The 15,711-nt window shown below is 37.9% G+C and overlaps 1 protein-coding gene across 3 annotated transcripts in view; it reads left to right on the top strand.

Moving 5' to 3' along the window:
- CHD1 (chromodomain helicase DNA binding protein 1) overlaps positions 1 to 15,711 on the top strand; it is a 66,419-nt gene that overhangs the window by 24,985 nt on the left and 25,723 nt on the right. For all 3 annotated transcript variants that reach the window (XM_044445844.1, XM_044445845.1, XM_044445846.1), the window contains exons 5-14: positions 964 to 1,031; positions 2,550 to 2,699; positions 5,821 to 6,092; positions 6,514 to 6,739; positions 8,399 to 8,499; positions 8,751 to 8,929; positions 9,309 to 9,436; positions 10,500 to 10,716; positions 11,895 to 11,984; positions 12,804 to 12,994. In XM_044445844.1, the coding sequence (XP_044301779.1) occupies positions 964 to 1,031; positions 2,550 to 2,699; positions 5,821 to 6,092; positions 6,514 to 6,739; positions 8,399 to 8,499; positions 8,751 to 8,929; positions 9,309 to 9,436; positions 10,500 to 10,716; positions 11,895 to 11,984; positions 12,804 to 12,994 (1,622 nt within the window). The remainder of the gene's footprint in view (positions 1 to 963; positions 1,032 to 2,549; positions 2,700 to 5,820; positions 6,093 to 6,513; positions 6,740 to 8,398; positions 8,500 to 8,750; positions 8,930 to 9,308; positions 9,437 to 10,499; positions 10,717 to 11,894; positions 11,985 to 12,803; positions 12,995 to 15,711) is intronic.

Here is a 15,711-nt window from a genome sequence, read left to right as displayed (position 1 = left end):
TCTTCTGCTGCAGCCAGCCTAGAACAGTGCACCATCCTCCGGTGAGAGCACGGTGGGCACTGGACTCAGGACTGGCCGTGTGGCCATGCATGAGGCTCACAACATAGAACAAGCTCCCCCAGAGCGCATGCTCGAGCGCATCGGATCTTGTTTTCAGACCATGGGAAACTGCAGTAACTGAAACAGCAAATTGGGGCAGGCAGTGGGGGCACTGTAATTTCAATTTTCTGTAATAGAACAACTTTGCCCTCTCTGAAGAATTGCTTCATAATTTTAGATACACATGCAAAAGATTTGATTCTAACAAATTGGTAGCAGTTTCTAGGGTAATTGCATGTTTTAAAGGAACTTTTTTCTTTCATTTGAAATGAAACAGTTGATTCTGTTATGTGATGCAGCCTTTTGTGTTTTATATTGATTGTTTTATTAATGTTATTTAACCTATATTCTAGAGGTATAGGCAGTTGTTTTTTCAGGCTCCTTTATACTTTTCCAAAAATAGAAAAGAAAAAGAAACAAGGATCCTGCTCTTTCAAGGCAAAAGATGAAGAAAACAGTAGATTATGTATCTTTCCTGTTCTTCTTCTAACCTTCTTCAATAAATATGTGCATTCTTAATCACTTTAGGACTGCTGTTGCAGTATAAGGAACCTACTTCATTGCAGGAAAGTTGCAGCATTAAAATTGAATTGCTGTGTTAAGAGTAGAACATGGGCCTCCAATTGGCACATTTGGAATCTCTCCTGTTCTTTTTATTCTTGAAAATAAAAATCAAGTTGCATTGGCTCTGCAGGGTGCCAGCATCTCAGATGTCTTTTGTGTGCTTGTTACTTGGAAATTTTAAAAAATGAGAAGGGCATGGAAGATTGGCTGTGAAGAACAGGAAGCCAAAGGGCGGGGAGCTCAGGAATAATAATATTTGTTCACATCTCAGTGGTACTTTTGTTTTGCCTTGCTTTGTAGGAGACCTCAAGTAGTGAAGACTCTGCAGATGACTCACCCAATGAAGTTAAGAAGAAGAAACACAAAGAGTAGGAAATTAAGCATTAAATTAAAAATACTATTTTGAAAAATCTACAAGGGTTAATGGTTGCTTAGTACCCAAATGGGTAATATTTTTTTATCCATGTGCTTGTTTATATGGGTTATATATCTGTATGATTGCCTGTATAGTTCCATGTCAGAATATCTTTATAAGGACATATTCTAATTACAGAAAATCAGGTAACTACAGTATTAGAAGAAAGCTTGGCTAGAAAGTATTAATTTTTGTCAAAAATGGAGGCTAAGCATAATCCAGGACAATTGTTTTCTGTGAATGTCTCCAAATTTTGGCTGACTTTAGTATCTAGCCCAAGTTTCTCTTTGGTGGACTGTGCCATACCCCTGCTAGAAAAGTGATGAAGTAAAGTGGTGAAGTCCAACATCATATGTTCTACTCCAGAAGAGCATCATGAGGTTGGGGACAGTTTCATGGCTCCATTTAGACAATACATCACACTGCACTTATGAATTGCTCAGAATTGTCTTTAATATGTAGTGTAACAGGCGGAGTTATCCTGAGCTTGGGAAGGGGGCAGAGAATCATTCCATAGTTGTATTATTCTTGCATTCGGAAATTAGTCCAATAGTGTAGAGAATTATCCACTAGTTTATCCCAAAGTGGTGCTTTGCTTCTCAGGTGTTCAAAGTGCCTCCAGAAATCCCTGTGGGATTATCCACTGCCTCCACTTCCAAGCTTGATAGGATGGTTGAGTTTAATTTTGCTTATCAGAGGTGGAAAGAACATTCACCATTGCTTGTATGGATAGCATATTTATGGATCACTGCAGAATTCTTAAGGTTAGATCTGCATCCATGAACAGAAGTTCCCCATTCATAGAAGGTGCCTCCACTGATTTTGAGGGCTCTCAGTGCACTGCCATGCACTCTGGTCTCCTGACTCCTCGGTGTACAATTTCAGGGATCTGGAGGCTTGCTTTGGGGAGGTAGTGACATGAAAGCCTGTTTCTGCTATCCCACTTGTCTACTCTTAAATAGAATAGTACCTAATAAGTAGAATGGGAATTGTAGAAGAACACAGCTGTCTTGTTAAGCATTGTTTCATTTTTTTCTGTTTTGTTTCTTTGATATGTAAACTTGGTGCAGTCTTAATGACAGATGGCATCATGGAAGAACATGTTTAAGAAAATACTGATGTCAGTACTTAGCATTTTATTTTAATCAATATGGCATTATCTTTGATAATGTTTGTCATGTGTGAAAAATTATGTAAAAATTGTGTAGATAGACCTAAATGAAATATTTTATAAATACCTGTTACTACTACTTAAAGAAATATTATATGCTTTTCCTACAAACCCTTCTACATTACTTTTTCTGCTAACCTCACTTTGATTCCAATCTGTTCTCCCCAAAATGCATTAGGATTGTGATTCTTCTTTTAATTATGATACTGCAATCTCTCACTTGTGTCTGTCAGTTAGGTGATACTACTTTCTGTTGATCTAAATTTAGATGCACCAATTTTTCTTTTTAAATTTATGTAGTGAAGATTGGCAAATGTCTGGGTCGGGATCTGTTTCTGGAACTGCTTCAGATTCTGATTTGGAAGAAAGCAGAGATAAAAGTAGTTGTGAGGAGAGTGAGTCTGACTATGAGCCGAAAAACAAAGTCAAGAGCAGGAAGCCACCAAGCAGGTATGTGATCAGTAGTTTTCTTCATGTACTAAGATGCTGTAACTTTAGAGAAGCAGCTTGGCTTAGGCACTGGACAGAGCCCTCTTCCATTTTCTTCATAGAACCATTCTTCCTCTTGCCTTTATTATGCATGGCAGCTGGTTCAGATATAGCCTCTGCTATTCAGGACAAAGTTTGCCTTTGTTGACCAAACTGAAAAAGAACATAGAAATTCTTTGACCACTAAATCTTGTTGGGCCATTTCTTTTCCACTTACGACTTGTGTATAGCACAAATGTCTGGAGAAAGTTTTACAGCTGCTTCACTTCCCTTTGTCCGAGTATAGTTTTAAAAACTATACTTTAAAAAGTTCACAATAAGGAGAAATAGTGCCTTGCTGCTAGCTCCTTATCCTTCCTCTACCATGTCTATAGATGAGGCAGCCACCTGCTTAACCACAATTTTGTTTTTGGTCCCTAAAAGAACTTATATTACCTGTTAATGGCTACATTACCCATTAATAAAATGTCATTATATTATTTTGAGGTGAATAGGAAATTTCATGAATAGAAACTAGAGCAAGATTAAAAGTTTATACCCATAGACTTTTTATTTATTTATTTTATTTTCATTTATTTATTTTTCAATTTATAACCTGCCTTTTTCCTACAAAGGGCTCAAGGCAGCTTACGTCATTCTCCTCCTCCATCTTATCCTCACAACAACAACCCTGTGAGGTAGGTTGGGCTGAGAGTCTGTGACTGACCCAAAGTCACCCAGTTGGCTCCATGGCTAAGCAGGGACTAGAACCCAGATCCTCTGAGTCCCAGTCCCATATTCTTAACCACTACGCCACACTGGCTCTCTTTTGTCACATATTGAAAAAAGGGGAACAAATGGCTTTCTGAAAGTGGACCTAGTGTTTCTTGAAAGTGAAAGCAGATAGTTTGAAACCAGGTAGTGGAATAGTAGCAGTTTTTCTTTCTCTTCTAAACAAATTTTAAGGCTAATACCATATGATAGTATTTTTCTCAATCATACAGACACCCTTCTTTCCTGTTTCTAAATCTCCAAAAACATTGTCATTCTATGACATCATGGCTACCATCTAGCATAAAGTAATGCTCCACTATTGCCTTCATTTCCTTTTAGGAAAATCAGCTCTACCCCATTGAATAGTAAGCATCACAAACGGTTTAAAAATTCTACTACACCAGAATTTATTAACTGAAAATTGGGGTTGGAGCATTACATTCAGCGCTGAATTAGGAATTAGTAATACAGTGGCAATAATGGCAGTGCCCAAAGCCTTGTTAATCTCAAGCATTTCATAGTAAATAATACAAGTTACCTATTTCATGTAACATCCTATGAGGCTGGCAGCTTTGTAGATACCTGCACAGTATGCCTGTCTGCAGCCTTTGGGCTATTGGGCAAGACAGAAATGTATTAAATAAATAAACAAATAAATAGAGTTCTGCCATTTGTAGATCTAATTCTCCCAAGAAGTCAGGCTCATTGAGCTTTATGAGGACTCCTTAGGAAGCCATGGAATGCGGTCAGGGATCCCCTGTTCCCCCAGCCAACTGAGCAAAATTCCATCCAGTATTTCATTTGTCTTGCAATTCCCAGACCAGTCACTGGATTCAGCACACAACAACCCAGACTTGGGAAACAAACAAGTTTATTTAAAAGGATAAAACATAGAGGTGGAGAGCACTAAAACACACAGGCTAAAAGGAGTAAACTAGGAAAGAGGAGGAAAGGGAGAAGGGAGTTGGACAGCATCAGAAGTACAGTTCACAGCCAACCAAGCACCTCCAAATCCAGGCCTTGTTGGACTAGAAAATAATAAACCTAACCCTAGCCTTGGCTAAGCAAAAATGCTGTACCTTCAGACAAGGCATGATGCATAGGGCTTCACAGTGTTCTTCAGCACAGGTAGCAGGAAACAGCATGGATCCCCCAAAGAGGAACAAATAGCCTTTCTGTTCCTGGACCTTTATCCTCCCATCACTGCTGGTCAGCTGGCCCATGGAGTGGTGGCCCATCTCCCAATTGTTGGGGTCAGTCATCCACTCCAGGTGTTGGTTGTTAACCAGTCATTGCTCTTACCTCAGGCGTCCCTGAGGCCATAATTTCTGATATCTCCCAAAATACATCACAGGAGGAGAGGATTTCCAAGACCTTAGGTGCCAGATTTCTGCTGAACTGGCAGCTATATTTATAATATGTAACTGTTACAGTGTTAACCCTTCCCTGACTCCCTGACAATCTGGGGGCCAGTTCACATTACAGGTGCCTTCAACTATCTTCCTCAATCTGGAAACTCAACATCTTAGACTTGAACGTGTCAAAGAATTACTCCCTGGAATGTTGGGCTTTAACAATGCATGACTTTCTAGTCAGTCAGTGCTCAGCAGTGTCAACAAATTGAGGAGGTGATCCTTATTAAGGAGGTGATGCAAAGATTAGTGGACATTGGAACAAGGGAACCTATCATCTTCTCATGCAAGAACAGATAATGATTTCTGTCGGTTCCTAGTATTAATAAGAATGGAGAAGCAAATTTAAAAAGTATAATAAATCTAAAAAAGGATCAGCAGATTATTGCAAATATATATAAGTACAGAGTAATAGAGTTGTTTGAAGAATCCATTTTGTTTTGAAAATCTGCTGGATTCTCTGGTTGCAGCTTCCTGGACTCCAGTCAAAGACCAATTTTCTGGTGAGTGTGCCCAGGAGTTTGTGGTTTGTGGGGTGCTTACCAGGAATTGAGCCCCACACACTGCACAAGCAGTGTGATTCTTCCATGGACACCACTGTTGCTGGCAGCAGTGTGTGTGGAAGAAGGTTGGTCACTGGAAATGATGGCCAGCACACCCACTTGCTGTGCCCCTTTTCCACATGTGCCTCTGCTAGCAGCAACAACAAGCAGGGGAAAATGTTGGTTGCATTACTTTATAGATAACTAGTCTGAGGTAGTCAACAGGCTAAATCATAACCACAGACTTTCTTTAGGAAGTTTACATAAATCTGGGTACACATGCACGGTTCTCAACATAATCACTGTCATCTATTACAGGGCATGTACTGATGAGTATTTTGAAAGTAGTTATTTTACTGTTCTTTAATGTTTAAGAATAAAACAAAAAAGTGGAAAGAAAAGCGCAGGGCAGAAAAAACGGCAGCTTGATTCATCAGATGATGATGACGACGATGATGATGATGATTATGATAAAAGAGGATCTCGCCGCCAGGCAACAGTAAATGTGAGTTATAAAGAAGCTGAAGAAGCAAAGACAGATTCAGATGACCTCTTGGAAGTTTGTGGAGAGGATGTCCCACAACCTGAAGAAGATGAATTTGAAACCATTGAAAAATTTATGGATAGTCGCATTGGACGAAAAGGAGGTAATCTTGACTTAAATTTATAAAATCTTGCAACCTGATGAATAAAATTTCAATATTTTCCCCTTGTGTGAAAATGCTTGTTGTGAATGGTGAAATGCAACCTTATTGATTAAATGCTTAATTCTTTTAAATCTATATTAAAAAGGATTTACTTACTGATTATATGATATTTAATCACTGCCTGACTCTTTCCTTGATTAATTTATATGCTCTAGTTTCATAGAATATACTGGATTAATCAAACTCTTCCTGTGTGAACATAATTTGTAGCAAGCTTTTTAATATCATAGAGCATTACCAGCACTTCATGAAGTTCTTACAGATGTGTATATCTCAGAACTTATCTGTGTGTATATGGTATTGTGCCTGAGGTGACTCAGCATTGTAGCTGTCTGATTCTATGCCTGTGTTCTCCTCTCAGCAACTGGTGCTACAACCACCATCTATGCAGTAGAAGCTGATGGAGATCCAAATGCAGGATTTGATATATCAAAAGAACCTGGTGACATTCAGTATTTGATTAAATGGAAAGGCTGGTCCCACATCCATAATACTTGGGAAACTGAAGAAACTTTGAAACAGCAGAATGTCAGAGGAATGAAGAAATTGGACAACTATAAGAAAAAAGATCAGGAAACAAAACGATGGTGTGTATTGTATATAACTCCGCATGGTAAAGTAACAAGCATGCATATCATTGACATATTCTGGTAGCCTGTGCCTTTATCTTGAGAATATAATCACAAAATGCTCATATAAGACTGAAGGAATTCACAATTTACTATTTAGAATCAAAATATTTTGGTACTTCGGCTCTTTGGCTGTTCAGCATTATACAGAATGTTTTAGAGTTAATTTGTATTTTAATACTAAATCTTTAAAAATGTGTTCATGTAGCTTTTATAAATGAGGTGGATAAAAATGGCTAGAATGAGCTTCTGTATTTTCAGCAGAATGAATATCTGTGATTGGTTGTAAATGCTTTATTTGGTCCAAAAAGATTGCTTTAAAATCAAATTTATCCAGCTGTTGGCTTGCCTAGCAACTAATCTCATGTCATTAAATGGTATGTATGGATTAACTGCACTAGTGTTTGCATATTACTATTTGGCAGTACAGATGCCTGGATACAGATACCCCATTGAATTTTCCACATTTTGTTCCCTTACACCCTGGAATTGAAATGGAAAATTGGCATTGTTACCACTTTATGTGCACAAGATACTCAATACTGGAAAGGTGCAAAATATCACAGAAGTCAAGTAAGCAACAACTAGCTGACACTTATAATTTGCTTAGATCTCCCCCTTTGCTGTAATATGCCTGGAAAAACTCTAGTGTGACCCACTGTCTCCAGGGAGCTGTAAAATGGACTCTGCCTATGTGCCATTGCAGTACTACATGTCTCAGATTAAATACTCCCATTTCTGGAAGGTCCCAGAGTTTGCTTAGAAGCATTTCTAAACAAAAAGTATTATGAAAACTAAGGAGCTATCAAAACAACCCTATATAAAGTTTTGCAGAAGCACCAATTAGGGTTGGGTAATAATAAAAAGTATCCCAAACTATGAACAACCTTGAAGTAACATTAAATCCATTATTAGAAAATGGAAAGAATATGACTAAACTGTGACTGTCTAAAGAAGGCTGTCCAACAAAACTCAAGGATTCATCTGTTGGCCTGAAAGGACTGCTGGAACAAGCCTCTTTCACATTCCTTGGGGCTATTTAAGACATTCCTGCTATGAGGGAAAGGCAGAAGATGAAAGCTTAGACCAGGGAGATCTTCTCTTCTAATTTTGGTAACATTTGTTTTAGAATTTTAAATAGTAAACTGTCTTGATTGGTTTGGCAGAAAAATGGTATATAAAATTCATTAAATAAAATGAACAATAATGCCTTTATTTAATGCTGAACTCTTTTTCCACAGTGTTTTCTGCTTTTTCAGATCATCTTTTTGGATAGGGAAGGGCTGCACTGGGAACAGAACATTCCCATTGTGTATGTTCCCCTTTGGAAACCAGTCATAAAAGAGGCTGCCTGCCCCCCAGCAGAATGCTTCCAGTGCTAATGTTGAAAGCTACAGGAATGGCAAACTATATACCTTCTGCAATGCTGTAATTCATGAGTAAATGGCTTTCAGACTTTCAGGATCTGCTTCCTTTTCTTACCACTCTTGTTCTACTATTTGGAATCAGAAGCTCTTGCTGATCTCCAGCAACTCATGTAAAGAACTACCAGTAAATCCCAAACAATGTTCTTGTTTGCTTCTTATGTAATTCATATTTTGTACAACTTCTTTTCAGGTTAAAAAATGCTTCTCCAGAAGATGTGGAATATTACAACTGCCAGCAAGAACTCACAGATGATTTGCATAAACAGTATCAGATAGTAGAGAGAATAATTGGTAGGTGGCAGAACTCAAAGTTGGTATTATGACAGTTTAGTGTATGTACTGCATTCATCAGCGTTAATGTAGTTGGAAATCATTTTTATTTCTTCATACTGTTACCATTTACGACTTTGCATAAATGTACATTTTATGTAGTAACAGAAGTATTCATGGGTGGTTTAGCACACAACCTTATCTTTGAGCTTTAATGTTCATCTAAATAAGAATGCAATTTGTTAATTTCATCTTTTAAAATGTTGTTACAGCTCATTCCAATCAGAAGTCAGCAGCAGGTTATCCAGATTATTACTGTAAATGGCAGGGTCTTCCTTACTCAGAGTGCAGCTGGGAAGATGGTGCTCTCATTGCAAAAAAGTTCCAGTCACGCATTGATGAATATTTCAGTAGAAATCAGTCCAAGACTACCCCTTTTAAGGATTGTAAGGTAGGTGCATTTGAATTCTTTTAATGTCTACTTTCAAGAACAGCCTTTGAAGTGGTATTTTACATCTAGACTGTACTGCTTTCAAAACTGCAGGTAGAACCTCATGCAACTGAGTGATACTGAGGTCCTCAGTATCACCCCTCACCTCCTTACTCCCTGTACATAGAAAATCATTGGGCTAGAGACAACAGATCAAGCCTATCACATTTCTTTGTTAAATACGTTTCTTGTATGAAGAAACATTCAGTCATACGATCTGAACCACCTTTTCAATTGTTTGTGAGAACTAGACCGTAACCAACAAAAAGCATAAGACTAATTGTGCCATGCAGTTGAAATTAGAATTTGCAGTAGAATTGATTTGATTTTCCCTTTCCAGGTGTTAAAGCAAAGACCAAGGTTTGTGGCACTGAAGAAGCAACCATCTTATATAGGAGGACATGAAAGTTTAGAGTTAAGAGATTATCAGTTAAATGGACTAAACTGGTTGGCTCACTCTTGGTGCAAGTAAGTGCAAAATAAATTGTTGCAGCTGATTATTAAGTATTTTATAACCTTACAGAAAACTCAAATCATACACATCTGCCATTTGACTGAAGATTGAACTTCATGTGTGGGTAACTACATATAATGTATGGTGCTGAGAATGAATAGCTAATGTTTTCAAGAGATGTGCAGACTTTAAGATTGGCAAATCTACTTGGTACACTACTAGAACCTTGAGCATCACCAATCATAGCCATGGGCAAACTGCATAGTAGTTTGGGGTTTCTGTATATTTTTAATTAAGTACTGTGGCATCTTTTATGCCCAGCCAAAGAGTTTATTTTCAAGACCAGAAATGATTCCTTCCACTCCTTGGCCCAGCTTTCTTGGTTTTCAGCAGTCTAACTTAGAAGTGGAAACTGTTGTTTCTTTTGTCAGCCTATGGAGGGTCAGAAATACTTTCTAATCTACTACAGATCTCTCTGATATTTACCATCTGCAGCCCCTTGTTATGTCCTGTACTTGTTTTTATACTGTCTGGTAAACAACTGGATAAATTATGTTTAGTTATTGGCCTTTGGGTTGTTTTTGTCTTTCCCCCTTCACCTTCTCCCTCCCTGTATCCCAACTATCTTTGTGGTACTGCAGTATTGTCATGTTAAGTGTCTGGGGGTTTTGACTCCTCTTGCAGTTATCTCTTCTGTAGCCCAGAGAAACAACCCATGATTCTGAGGTTGCTAGTAACAGCAACCCATCATTAAACAACGCACAAGGCACAACTTCACAATAAGCCATGGGTTATTTTCATTGGATATCATGGTTAACAACTGATAGTTAACACTTACTTTTAAGTCCACACATAAAACAACAATTCAGCAAGCCATTATTAATTAAACCACAGTTTGTCATTATGTGCAGACCAGGCATATATTCGCATTTATATTCAGACTATATTATGAATAAGCCTTAATTGTAAGCTGGTTAGAATTTGTGTTTTAATTATTGAATTTCTGTTATCTAATAATTTGGATTTGTGATTCTAACGATCACTTTTAACTTGTGTTTTATTCACCCCACTTTACAGGGGGAACAGTTGTATTCTTGCAGATGAAATGGGCTTGGGAAAAACAATACAAACTATTTCCTTTCTGAATTACTTGTTTCATGAGCATCAGTTGTATGGGCCTTTCCTACTAGTAGTACCACTTTCCACTTTAACTTCTTGGCAAAGAGAAATCCAGACATGGGCTCCCCAGATGAATGCTGTAGTTTATTTGGGAGATATCACTAGCAGAAATGTGGTAAGTACACTTATAATGTTAAATAAAGGGTAAAAATGTATGGCTAGTTTCTGTTGCTAAATGTAAAGATTAAGTATATTTCATAATGCTTAATTTTTAAAATTATTATTTCAAACTTTGTTTTACAAATCAGAAGTAGTTGGTATCGATACTCTGAATTTGATTAAGGAAGAGATACATTAATCTGAAAGTTCCTCCACAAAGCTAGAAAATTAAGACTTCCTAGTTTTTGGTTAATACGTTGTCCCAATTTAAGGAATGGTTGCTTTCAATATAGAGGCATTTAAGTCCTTGAGTTGAGGAATGTTACAACTGGATTTAAACATAATCAGTCATAGCTTTTGTTGCAGCAATATTTACAGTCTATGTCATTAGATTCACTAATGACATAGACTAAAATATGAAGTGGTAATAAAACAGAAGTTTGCCATATATATATGGGGTTGTTACATCTTGTTAACAGAATCTCTTTTCTAGTTGATTAAGAGCATATTGTTAAGTGTTATGCTGGTCAGACATGAATATTTTTAATCTCCTTTGAGGAGCTTTTATTCTTTCTCATAAGTAGAGCAGCCTATACTACTGGAAAGTCAGTCTCTTTTGGATAAGAGACAGGATTAAGAACGACAGATTTCTTTCTAAAGAACTTTTTGTAAGGGCAATTTGATTCCTGGCTCTGAAGGGACAGTAGGATTATGTGATCTAGAACAACCAGCCTGGACAAGGGAACTGGCGGGGTGTACTACATATGCTGTTTATACTGAAAGCCAGATTGTATGCAAAGAAGCAATAGCAAAGAAAACTGGCTAAGCCAGCGTTCTCCAATGTAGTGCTCTCCAGTTGTGCTAGATCATGGCTCCCATCATTCTTGGCTATGAGTGTTGGGGATGAATGTTCTAGTCAGCACATCTGGAGGGCCTCAGATTTAGGAACACTAGCTATGCTGTACTTTGGAAAGGTGGATAAGGGTGCAATTCCAAGGGTAGCTGCTGCTTTCAGGTTAGACCCTTCTGATTTCATCCCACATTCAATCATACTGATGGGCACTTGGTATATAGCATGTGTAATATTTACAAATGTAGAAAGGGTAGTGTTTAAAAATTAATGGCAGCAAATATATTAAGCATCTTATAGAAATATTTTAAACATTGTAACCTGTTATCTTATTGATTTTATAGATAAGAACGCATGAATGGATGCATTTACAGACAAAGCGATTAAAATTTAACATTCTGCTGACCACTTACGAAATTTTGTTGAAAGATAAGGTAAATAATTAGAGCAACATTCACTCCTGTATATTGAAACAGTACTAAAGGCATTAGGTGTATCTGTCAGCTTTTATTTCAGTGAAAAAAACTGTGAATGTTATTTCAGTGGAAAAAAACCTGAATGTTATTATTGAAAGTGTCAGTAGTTTCCAGTGTTCCAGTAGGAAGCAAACCATTCTTAATAGAGTGAACCTGCAATTCTATGGTCCCTGGATAGACATAGCAGTGGCCATAGAATGTTTTGGGTTTCTTCTCCTTGTGTGCAGAGACAGAGAGTGCTCCAACCTCTGGAAAGTGGGGAAATTCCAACCTCACAAACCATCTCCCAGTTTGTTCAGAAATGTCAGAGAGATAAGGACTTTTGGCATCAGTAGAGAGAAGAAGGCAGCATCTTGTGGGATTGTTGAAGGTAGATTGGCTGAAGGCTTGTTTTCACAGGATCCATATCCTTCCATTTGTTGACATCCCCTATAATTGGAAATGTACACCAACTCCAAAGCTGCCAGCAATGGAATGGAAAATGTAAAATTTAAGAGAAAAATGAACAGGCAGAGGGAGAGAGGAACGGGGAGAGAGAGAGAGCGCATAAGAGAGTGATGACATTCCTCTCTTGTTTTCTGCCCTGCTGGCATAAAACTGGCAGACCTTAGGATAAGGTAGTTCCTTTACTTTTGGCTCTCCATTCTAGCCAACCATTGGTAGGGTTGTTTTTGTCCCTGTTAATTTTAATATTACAACATAACTTACTTTAAGCTGCCATGTTAAATGTTGGACTCTGAAACAAAATATCATTAATGTTTATGTTCTTTTGCAAAGTCATTCCTTGGTGGTCTGAACTGGGCATTTATAGGAGTGGATGAAGCCCATCGATTAAAAAATGATGATTCCCTCCTGTACAAGACATTAATAGACTTCAAATCTAATCATCGCCTTCTTATCACTGGAACACCTTTGCAAAACTCCCTGAAAGAGCTCTGGTCCCTGCTGCACTTCATCATGCCAGAAAAGTAGGTAAACTTATTATGCTAAATGTGTTGACAGCCTTATTTCATGATCCACCTTCAGAACTCAGCAGAGAACAAAGAGCAGACAACTTTGCTAGCATTTCTCATCTTGTTTCAATGGTCACAAGCTGTATATTCTTTGCATCCCTTTGTTTCCATTCTTAATCCTGCTTTGAGTGACATTGTCATTTGGATAAAACCAGTCTTTTTTTTGAACTGCTGATAGTATATTTTGATTTTTAATCATTGCAAATGTCAATAATTGCCACAGGAAGTGCTTGAATAGGCTTAGTGGTGAAAAGGATTTTAAATACAACTACTTGATAGTGTTTCCTCCCACATGGGAATTTACTTGAAAGAATCAATTTGGAAATAGATATTACCTTCAGTAAACTAATTATCACTATCAAAGATGAGCAAGACATCAAGTCTTAACGCCTCACTGCTGACTTCACAGTAAATTTGTTAACATTAGTGACTCTGACTTATAGTATAGTATAGTAACTCATATAATATACAGTATAGTAAGTATACTGACATTAGTGCATTTTCAGTGTTTGTATAATTCTGCTAGATCAGATCAAAGCTTTCATCGTCCAGTATTCTGTTCCATCAGTAGCCAACCAGTGGCCTCTGGGAAGCCCGCAAGCAGGACATGAATATATTATTGCTCAGCAACTGATACTGGCTGTTTTGCATGACATGCCTAGCCACCCTGTAAACAGGCTATGCACTGTGGGTTGTTCACAAAAGAACTCATAGCGCTCCTGACAAATGATCAGACTCACCATTACTTATTCTCCCTATCCTTCTTCCTTTGTCCTACAATCACTATCTTAGTGACTGTAGGACACTAAGGACTGTGGGACTATCTTTGTAGTAAAATCCATCTTGTCTCCTGTTCCCCCTCAGATTGCTCTCCTTTAGATTTTTTTTTTTTAAATTAGACTCAAAAATTCACAACTGGGGGCATATTTTTAAAATTGGCCCTGGAAGATAGAATTCACACTTGTGGTTATATTTTAAAAAGTTGTTGCTGCTGCTCTTTTGCAAGTGCATTTGTTTCCTTGTTTCAGCTATTAAAAAGAGCAGTGAAGTAGACTGAGTAACATACACGGAGAGTGACAAAGTGGGACTGCATATAGGTTAATTTGTTTCTAGTTGCAAAGGGCCAAGTTTTTGAGCTGTCAATTGAAGAGCACCTAAAAGGGGCTGGAGGGGTGGCAAGAAAGGGGGAATCACAGGAAGGAAGGCACAGTATTTCCTACTTAGCAGTGTAATCCTCTCAGTGTTACATGGTCGACTGATACTTCCCAGGTTGCTCCACCTTTACCGCACTTCAAATCTCCAGCTACTCCAGAATGGAGAGATATTAATTCCAGTCTCCTTTTGTGCATTCTTTTCAGTGCTTTTCTGCTGTGATTACTGTGGTTCCAATTCTAGAAAAGATTAGAAAGATATATTAATACAGTATCAGGGAAGTAAATGGAAGTGAAATCTATGTCAATTTATAGCCTGGGAAGTACATGCAGTAGAGGTTTGCATACCAGATGTGCAAATTTCTCCTTCTTTTATTGGACTGCAATGCTTGCAACTCTTTAAGTTAGCCGTTTTGTAGTTTGTTATTCAAGTATGTCACCTTCACTGCCACTGATGGGTTTTTGCCACTCTTGCTGAGTGGCTTGCTAGCTGATTGCTGCAGCCCATCTCTGGCTCAGATGACAGAACAACTCATCTTTGAACAAATAGCCCCTAGAACAAGCCATTTCCTAAAAAATAAGCCACCCTGCAGGAAGTGGTCTGAGTTCAACTCATGCTATTGCAACTCACCATGGCTAGTTATATATGATGGGTTGTGTCATGCAAACTAGGGCATAGTGTCTCTGATGTTGAAAATGTAATATTTAGCTGTCAACTCATATTTCCTCTTAAAACTGTCCAAGGTCATGGTGATAACTACATCTTGTGATTGCAGATTTCATGGTTTAACTGTGTGCTATGTGAGGGCATATTTCCTTTCATCTGTTTTGAGTTTGTCCTGTCAGCTTAACTGCATGAAATCAAGTCATCTCCCTTTATTGAGTCCTTTTCTCCACATTTCTAGTCATAGGATCCTACCCAACTCTTCTCTAAATTCTTTGAAATTGGCTTTCCTGAACTCCAGAGAACATTTCTAGTTTACATTCAGCTTTTAGCTTCCTTTCTTTAACAATCCATGATAACTTGAACTTTTTCCCCATAATTCCTACCAGTTTCACTTTATCCATCAGCTCTTTTTTGTTGGTCAGAATTAAGTCCTGGAGAGATCATCTCTTCTACCTTCTGATAGATTGATTTATTACCAAGCAAGTTAGAAATACTCTAGTTGTAGCATTCTTGGAACAGTACAGGCTTTAGTTTAAAGCCCCTGTGCTAATGTGTGGAGGGCTCCTGTCAAACATGCTTTCCAGTCCTTGTAAGTTGCATCACATCTCCTGCCAAAACCCTTCAGTTTAGTACTCTTAAGTTGTTTAATAGGTGTTACCAATAGCATTTCTTTCATCAGTGTATGTGGTTAGGATTTCTTTTTCCACTCATGACATCACTTGGATTACAGAATAATTCACAACTGTTATTTTATTGCTCATTTGCCCTTTGGAACTCAATAATGTGGTATTATTTGCAAACACCACTGTAATTTTGGTCTTTTGTCTCCCTGTGTTGCTGTTAATAAAGATTTG

This window comes from Varanus komodoensis, unplaced genomic scaffold (genome assembly GCF_004798865.1).
Source record: "Varanus komodoensis strain SLA01 unplaced genomic scaffold, ASM479886v1 scaffold5, whole genome shotgun sequence".
In the NCBI taxonomy this organism is placed as follows: Eukaryota; Metazoa; Chordata; class Lepidosauria; order Squamata; family Varanidae; genus Varanus; species Varanus komodoensis.
This window is presented reverse-complemented; position numbering and strand designations above follow the sequence as displayed.